General features: G+C 35.8%; 1 protein-coding gene across 2 annotated transcripts; it reads right to left on the bottom strand.

Annotated features, from left to right (window-relative positions):
* Positions 1-6,567: 6,567 nt before the first annotated feature.
* Positions 6,568-7,949, bottom strand: LOC126614607 (transcription factor SCREAM2-like). 2 transcript variants are annotated; one of them, XM_050282254.1, is made up of 4 exons: positions 7,780-7,949; positions 7,367-7,495; positions 7,081-7,257; positions 6,568-6,844 (listed from the first exon to the last, which is right to left on the bottom strand). In XM_050282254.1, exons 1-4 carry the CDS (start codon positions 7,858-7,860, stop codon positions 6,746-6,748), a joined length of 486 nt encoding a protein of 161 aa, XP_050138211.1. In that variant the 5' UTR covers positions 7,861-7,949; the 3' UTR covers positions 6,568-6,745. The 2 variants fall into 2 exon arrangements, with proteins under 2 accessions (XP_050138211.1, XP_050138212.1); XM_050282255.1 differs by having other exon boundaries at positions 7,367-7,490; positions 7,780-7,928.
* Positions 7,950-9,092: the final 1,143 nt, after the last annotated feature.

Genomic DNA, 9,092 nt, shown 5'->3' with positions numbered 1-9,092 from the left:
TTTCTTTATGAGATTTTACTTGTTAATTGCGTTTATTGAATTGTGTTTCTTGAATTGAAGGCTAATGCCATAAAATAATGAAAGTAGTAGACAATTTCTTGATAATTGAAGACCGATGCCATAGAATTGTTGTTGAATAAGCAATTTCAGATGATTAATTTTGTTGATGCACAAAATCAGTGGGGACTTTGGTACAACAGAAAGTGTTAAGTTTGTGACCTTCGCTAGATTGCTCCGGTCACTAGTGTAGATAAGTATGTAAATAGATAGAGACAAGGAAGCAAATACAAGATATACGTGGTTCACCCAGATTGGCTACGTCTACGGAGTAGAGGAGTTCTCATTAATTGTGAAAGGTTTACACAAGTACATAGGCTCAAGCTCTCCTTTTGTGAGTACTAGTGAACGATTTAGTACAAATAGCATTAGGAAATATTATGGGAGAATTATATCCTTTTATAGAAGAGAGTTTTTAGCTTTGTTCTGACATTGAAACGTGTCGTGTTGTGATTGGCTTCCGATGTTGACATGTGTCGCGCTATGATTGGCTTCTGATGTCTACATGGGTCGCGCTGTGATTGGCCTCCTGGTTTGAGGGAAACTCTTCTAGGTCCTTGACGGTACAACGTTAACCGGTGCTCGGTAGTTTCGGGATTGGTCAAGTATGGTACAAACAAATTTTTTAAGGCCAATGCTAGTGATTAGTTGATATCATAATTTGTTGGTCGAAGATTATTTCTGATTTCTTGAAAGTTCTTTGTCGATTGAGTATTACATTATGGCTTCTTCATCTGTTAAGATTGAAAGTGTTGTAGGGATGTTAACAATTCGTACAACCAAATGGGCTTTTTCGGTTCTAAAGTGTTACAAGTTACTTGATCACTTTGATGGCACCTCTGTATGTTCTCCTAAATTTGTTATCAGTACTAAAACTAGTGTTACTAAAGAGGTTACTTCTGCATTTCAAGAATAGGAAATTGTTGATTTGGCATTACTTAGTCTTCTTCTTGCCACTTTATCTGATGATGCAATTGAACATGTTCTAGGATGTCGAACTGCGAATGAGGCCTGGTTTATTCTTGAGGATCGATATGTTTGTTTCAAAGTCTAAGATTAACATGCTTAAGACCGAATTTCACACTTTCCAAAAAGGTGCTGATTCTATTGATAAGTATTTGTCTCGACTCAAATTTATTCGAGATCAATTGATTGTTGCAGGGGAAAGCATCTCTGAAAATGACTTAATCATTGCTGCTCTTACTGGGCTTCCTCATGAATATGCTATTATCAGAACCATTATTTTGGCTAGAGAATCATCAATTTCTCTTAAAGAGTTTCAAGCCCAATTGTTAAACATAGAAAGAGACATTGAGGGAATGGAAAATACTCTTTGTCACTCTATGGCAGCCATGTATATGCAATGCCCTTTTTCCTCTAACCCTACTGGATCAAAGTCATCATCATCTCAATCTAGTTCACAAGAAGATGTGTCTTTTGCTGTAGTTGGTACTATATCACCAGGGTCATTTTATCTTAACTTAGGCAAATCATCTTTGTCTCATTCTAATGTCATATTTGCTCCCCAGATGCATCAGTAGTTTCCTTCATCACAGTTTATGCCTCCTTATATGCCTTAGCAATTCCCTTATTCTCAAACTATGCCTTAGGGGTCTGGTTTTGGTTTCACTGGCAGTGCATCATCTAATTTCAATACAAATGGTCCAAGGTCTTCAACTTACAAAAACTCATATGAAAGGTCTCAGAAATGTGGTTTTAAGAAGTTTTATAATAGGGGTAGGGGTTCCAATTCTAATCAAAGGCAAAGAGGATGGCAACCATGGTCTGGCAACACTGATACTCGTTTTACTATACAACCTAAATGTCAGATTTGCCAACGAAGGGGACACACTGCACTTAATTGTTTCTATAAACATCCAAATTCCACTCATAATCTTTCAGAATGCCAAATATGTGGTAAACGTGGACATATAGCACTTGAGTGTTACCATAAAGGTAATGTTGCCTATCAAGGTGCTCATCTTCCAGCATCTTTTCAAGTGCAGCCAGACTTTGCATATCAACAACCTATTTCTCCATTATTCCAACCATCATCTTCACATCCCAGTACTTTTTAAGATGTTTTAGCTGCACAATATATCTCTCATTATCCAACCGGTGACACTTGGGGGTTATAGACAATGGATTCAAGTCATCACATGACCTTAGATGTGCAGAATCTCACTCAAGAATCTTCTTTCGAATGTTCAGATAAGATTAAAGTGGGCAATGGTCAAGGTTTGCCCATTGAGCATATTGGTTCCACAACATTTATTACACATTCACCTTCTTTGAAAATGAACAAAGTTTTACATGTTCGTCAGATTACAGAAGACCTATTATCTATAAAACAGTTATGTAAGGACAATCGATGCTAGTTTATTTGTGACGATATCTGGTTTTTTGCGCAGGACAAACTAACAAAGACGATCATATATTAAGGAAAGAGTAGGGCTAATGAGTTGTTTCGGATTCCAGTATACAAGGGTATTTCTTCATCAGTGCAGCCTCATTTTTTCAGCACATCTTGGACAAGTGATCAAGTTAACTATTTGGCACCAGAGGTTGGGGCATCCTACCAATGCAGTTTTATCTTCTATGTTACACAAGTCTAATGTTTCTTCTGCAGTCGATGAGTCTTGTACAATGTGTTTTACTTGTATACATGGAAAAATGTTAAGGCTTTTTTTTTCGAGAAAACTTGTGGAAGTTTGTTTCCTTTTGATAAGATACATTCGATATATGGGGTCATTCTTCAATTAGATCTATTGAAGGCTACAAGTATTATGTTACATTTGTAGTGATTGTACTAAGTTTGTAGAGATCTTTCCACTTTGCAATAAATCAGATGTGTTTCAAATCTTTATGAGATTTCATACTTTTGTTTCAATGCAATTTGGCATTAGTATGAAATGTTTTCAATTTGATGGTGGTGGTGATAAGCAATTTGAGAATTTCTTGGTTTCTAAAGGAATGGTGCATAAGATCTCTTGTCCACATATACCTCAACAAAACGGATTTGGTAAAAGAAGATATCGGCACATAGTAGAGACAACTATCACTTTGTTACACACTGCAGGATTATCTTAGTCTTTTTGGTTTCATGCATGTGCACATACAGTATTTCTTATTAATAGAATGTCTTCTCAATCTCTGGGAATGGATTTTCCATTTTTTAGTCTCTATCACAAACATCCAGATATTACTCATGTGAAGGTATTTGGATCATCTATTTTTCCCTACATTAGACCTTATAATCAGCATAAGCTTCAACATTTTTCTGGGTTATGATGTTGGTTATAAAGGGACAATATGTTATCATTTGCCATCAAATAAGCAATTTTTATGTAGGCATGTGATACATAATGAGGCAAGTTTTCCTACCAAGTTAACACATAGTACTTCCTCTGTCAAGACTGATTCCAAGTATGATTCTACTCTGAGATCACCAATTGTTGTCACTTTACCAGTACCTCTTTCCAACATTGGTTTTAGTATTTCAGTATCTTCCACAGTTAATTCTCAACATGAGTTATATTTCTCCAGTTCACATCGTTATCAGATAATGTTCACAGTTCAACTTCAACACTAGAATCTACAACTTCTTCATCAAATACTCATTTTAGCTCTATCTCTCAGGATCACTCAAGTTTGTTAACTGTCCATAATCCTACACAAATTCAGGCATGTCTTCTTTGTCCTCCTAATTCTACTATTCAAGGGCTACAAACTAGTGCTATTACCAGACATGATTATTCTGCATACATTGCCTTTTTACCTCAGTTACAATCTCTTCAACTTGATGAACATGATTATGATGTTTCTAGTTATATTTATGTTGTTGATATAACTGATGGGGCTGAACCTAAAAGTTTTTTAAAAGCTTCATCTATTTCTCATTGGTAGAAAGCTATGCAAAAGGAGTATGATGCCTTACAAACTCAGGGTACTTGGGTTTTGGTTCCTCTTCCCACATATCGGTCTATTGTTGGTTGTAAAAGGGTTTACAAAGTTAAAAAGAACCCTAATGGTAGCATTGCTAGGTATAAGGCTCGTTTAGTCGCTCAAGGGTTTACTCAAGAACATGGGATTGATTACTCTAAAACTTTTAGTCTAGTTGTACGGCATTCCACAGTAAGGCTTATACTTGCTCTAGCTACTAATTGTTATTGGAAATTAAGGAAATTGGACATAAAAAAAATGCTTTCCTTCATGGGATTTGCATGAAGGGGTTTATATGCATCAACCTCAGGGCTTTGTTGATTCTACCAATCCTTCTTATGTTTGTAGACTTGTTAAATCCTTATATGGGCTTAAGCAAGCACCAAAGGCATGGCATTAATTCTAAGTTCACTGAAGTACTTCCATTATTAGGATTTGTTGCCTCACAATCTGATATTAGTTTATTTGTGAAACAACATAAAGGTGTTGTGGTTATTATGCTCTTGTATGTTGATGACATTATTCTCACAGGATCCATTGATTCTCTTATTCAAGAAGTTATCAATGGACTTGCATAATTTTTTGATGTTAAGGATATGGGTTCTCTCACTTATTTCCTTGGATTACAAGTTCAGTATAAGCCTAATAAGGATTTGTTTGTTAATCAAACAAAATATGCCAATGAGCTTCTAGTTAAAGCTGGTATGGAACATTGTAAGCCCTTACCAACTCCAACCAAGCCACACATTTAATTGCTTGTTGAGGAAGGCACACCTATTTCAAATCCAACTTTATATCGTAGTCTTGTTGGAGCTCTTGAATACCTGACATTCACTCGCTCTGATATAGCTCATTCTGTAAGTGTTGTTTGTCAATATATGCAGCATCCAACTGAAGCTCATTTCTTTTTGGTTAAACGGATATTACGATGTCTTCAGGGTACTTTGAATTGTGGTTTAACTTACAAGTCTTCACCAGAAACAACTATTACAACTTATTCTGATTCTAATTGGGTTACTGATATATTAATACTCGAAGATCTATGACATGATATGTAGTTTTCTTTGGTTGTAATCTAGTCTCTTGATAGTCCAAGAAACAGTCTTCAGTGTCTCGTAGCTCCACTAAAGTAGAATACAAAGCCTTGGCTCATAATACTGTAGATGTTTGTTGGCTCAGGTCCCTGCTTAAAGATCTTCATGTATTCCTACCCTTTCCTCCAGTGCTTCACTATGACAACTTATCCACCATTACTCTTAGTTACAATCTTGTGTTCCACTCACATATCAAGCATCTTGACACACACTTTTATTTTGTCTGGAAAATGTGCAAAAGGGTGATTTCTTGGTTCAACATATCTCTACAAAGGAGCAGGTTGTAAATATCTTGACAAAAAAAGTCTTCATGGTCCTTCCTTTGTTCATCATTGTTACAATCTTAACCTTGGAACCCCGAGTTAAGATTAAGAGGGGGGTAATAACAGTATTACTGTAATGACAAATGTAAAGATCTTAGATTGAGAAGTGTCAATAGATTAGAAGGTGTAAGGTAGCTTAGTTGTTAAGCAAGGTAATTACCAAATATGTATAAGAAAAGATATAACAAACAACCCGGATTTATGAGCTCTTCTCTCTCTCTCTCTCTCTCTCTCTCTCTCTCTCTCTCTCTCTCTCTCTCTCTCTCTCTCTCTCTCTCTTCATAGTTTCTTGCTTTTCATTTCTGTAAATTCAGAGGATTTGTTCATACTTTTATCATAATTCTTCTTTTTTTTGTTTTTTTGACAAACGATAGCGTTAGTAGGTTAAATTTATGGTCGTTAGGGGGAGGGACATCGGTGAAGATTGAACCCGCGTCAAGGTGCATAGGCATTATTGCTTTCCACCACTGCAATACAGTCCCATCTCTAAACATTAGAATTCACCAAGTAGACATCTCTTTGCTTTGATGATCGACCAAAATTGCAATGCTTATCGTACGTTTAACAAAATTTTCAATTATAACTCTAACCGCAAAAGGGTAAATTTCCCAATGGCTCCTGAAAATTTTCAGTTTGTGCAATTACCCCTTGAACCAAATGTTTCTACAATCTACCTCCTGAAGTGCAACTACAATCTACCTCCTGAAATGAAGAGAATGGCATTGAAAAAAGGGTACGTGTTCTTGTGAAGTGCCATTTTTTGACAAAAGGTGAATGGAAGTGGACATAGGTATCAAACTATAACACACTTCGAAGTTTGTTTGGCTTTTTGTAAATTTGTTTTTAGTAATTAGGTGGTAATTGCACAAGATTGAAAAGCTTAAGGTGTCATTTGAGCAAATTTCTCGTTGAGAAACCCCTAAAACTAAGCTGCTCTCCAAAGAATCACCTTAAGAGTAAATCTTCAATAAGACTACCTGACTAGGATAACTCTCATATGAAGTAAGACTATGCAGAGTTCGATATGACCAAATATAAGTGTCTCATGCTTTTATGAGGCATGCCCTAAAGATGGCATGATTTGGAAACCCTACCCAAATTTCTCCTTCCAATTCATTAAAAAAAAAGGAAAAAATGATACGAATGGATAATGATCTTTAAGGCATGAAAGGCTTTGCATATTCGTTCATCCTTCAACCACATTATCATGCAAATTCTCATTATAGTCTATTGGCCTGCAATGAGCAAATCTATAATCTAGATATATGCTTGCCATAATACTTGCATTATTCTTGTAATTTGATTGAGATGAAAAGGTTAACTCTTGCATTATTCTTGTTGTTGGGAAACTTCACTCCAGTTTTGAATGGCCTGCAACATCGCTTCTTTCACTACCTCAACATCTTTCTGTTCAGCACTTTGATTATCCTACAACATCAAATTCAAGAGAATAAATCACCAAAGATGTTCAAATTATATATGCGCTCGAGAGCAACAGAAAATCATATGCTTCAAAGAGAGAATTTTTCGAACGTATTCAAGGAGGTCAAGGAGGAGAATTTTTCCATCATTTGCTCGAATATGTACGAGCCTTAATCATATGATGCATCAGAATATGAATGCGAAAAAAACGAGAGAAGTTTATCACTTTTTATCGTTCTTACATTGATTGTTCCAACAGCTTCTAGAAGAAAATTGTTGGAACAAGAAACCCTAGCTTGATGCACATCAAGGCCTAGCTCTTCAAAAGCTTCCAATACGAAAACAAGTAACCCGCTGCAGCTTTTTTCACTGAACATCTTAATCAGAAAGCCTTCCTCACGAGCTTCGACTTTCAGTTGCTGAAACGTATTAAAAATCGAATGAAAGAAAGAAATTAAACCCCAATTAGTTAATTATTAAATACAGACCAATGAAATCCCTCCGTAATAAATTAAATAAGGATTATACCACAGAAAAGGGGTTATGGGAAGTTGAGGTTTGCGCTGAAGCAATCGTCTGTAGATTCATTTCCTCCACTTTTCGCTTTAAGTTTTGTATATATTTTGATGCATCGAATACAATTGCGGTTTTACTGTGCTGCACACGTACACACACAAACACATGGATAGTCATGAATCTTGGGTACTATATATATACATGGATAGTCATAAACCCTATACATTTCTCTGTGTGCGTGATGTGATTATTATTCTAAAGAGGACGGAACTGTAGAAATTTCCAAAGAACCTTTAGTTTGAAATCAGAGAAAAGACTCGGGATTCAAATTGGAAGAAGATCATTAAGATGATAATTCGATAAAGGGTATAATGTAAGTAGAGAAAATGAGTACATATGTGTGTGTGTGTGTGTGTAATTAATACCGCATGAGACTTAGAGATGGAACGAAGGGTTAGCAGTTTCTTGGATACTGGCGCTCTCTTCATCTGCACCTTGGAGACCATGGCCTCTCTAGATCTCTCTCTCTCTCTCTCTCTCTCTCTCTCTCTCTCTCTCTCTCTTGCTGATGAGTATCTGTACTTATAAAGTGAATTGTGGGGGTAAAAAGAGATCGAGAAGCAATCACTAATGATGCAACCTCACTTACTTTTTACTAAATATAATAAAATCTTCATAATATTTAATAGTATCACATAAAAGAAAGATAATTGCTCCAAAATTATAATAATCTTAGCAAATTGTTAATGACATTTGAAAAAAGTCATTATGCGCTTTTCCTGGGCGAAAAGATATATAAAGGAGTTCATAATGGTTGTTTCAAGCTTCTCATATGTAACATCTCACGTCGATCAACGGAGAGGATGTGATGTGTTTTATATGTACATGCCCACCTCTTATAGCACGATGCCTTTTGGGAACTCACTGACTTCGGATTCCATCGGAACTCCGAAGTTAAGCAAATTCGGACGAGAGCATTCCCAGGATGGGTGACCCATTGGGAAGTTCTCGCGTGAGTTTCCAGAAATAAAACCGTGAGGGTGTGGCTGGGGCCCAAAGCTGACAATATCTTGCTACGGCAGAGTCGAGACTGGGATGTGACATCAAAGACATGATTTGAAAAAACCTCACTTTTAGTTATTATCTTTAATTTGATTTCATATATTAACATATAGTTGATTATTCTAAGTCTAGAATCATCACTTGGAGATTATTCCACTTTCTAGTATGTGACATCAAAGACATGATTTGAAAAAACCTCACTTTACGTTATTATCTTTAATTTGATTTCATATATTAACATATAGTTGATCATTCTAAGTCTAGAATCATCACTTGGAGATTATTCCACTTTCCAGTATTGGATTACTTAATCGCTCAGATGACTTAAGCACATTTTGGACCACATAATTTGATACTTCAAACCTAAAATCGTAGCTCTACAAGACCATTCTATACCTTAAATAAAACCCTGCCAATTGGAAGACAATTTAATAGAAGTGAATTTTTCTCAACGCCTTTTGTATGTTACAAACCGAGTGTATTATTATTGTTTAAGTATTCATGTTATAAATGACACAAATACTACGGTTAAGTGATATTTTTCTTTACTTGTAAGTGAAAAACTTTAGATTCCACTCTTATAAATAGTTATTTGAATCAAACACTTAGGTTGGATAACATCTGACGGCATATCTAACCTAAATAATATATCTCATTTCGCCTAGGTTGTTATATA

The sequence above is a fragment of the Malus sylvestris genome, chromosome 3 (genome assembly GCF_916048215.2).
Source record: "Malus sylvestris chromosome 3, drMalSylv7.2, whole genome shotgun sequence".
Lineage (NCBI taxonomy): Eukaryota > Viridiplantae > Streptophyta > Magnoliopsida > Rosales > Rosaceae > Malus > Malus sylvestris.
The sequence above is the reverse complement of the archived record's forward strand: the minus strand, read 5'-3'. Positions and strand labels throughout refer to the sequence as shown.

Excerpts from the sequence above, each read along its gene's own strand:
- LOC126614607 (XM_050282254.1), bottom strand. The coding sequence starts at position 7,860 with ATGGTCTCCAAGGTGCAGATGAAGAGAGCGCCAGTATCCAAGAAACTG. Across the intron at positions 7,258-7,366 it reads CCCATAACCCCTTTTCTGTG|CAACTGAAAGTCGAAGCTCG; the intron begins GTATAATCCTTA and ends AATACGTTTCAG. Across the intron at positions 6,845-7,080 it reads AAGCTGTTGGAACAATCAAT|GATAATCAAAGTGCTGAACA; the intron begins GTAAGAACGATA and ends TTGATGTTGTAG.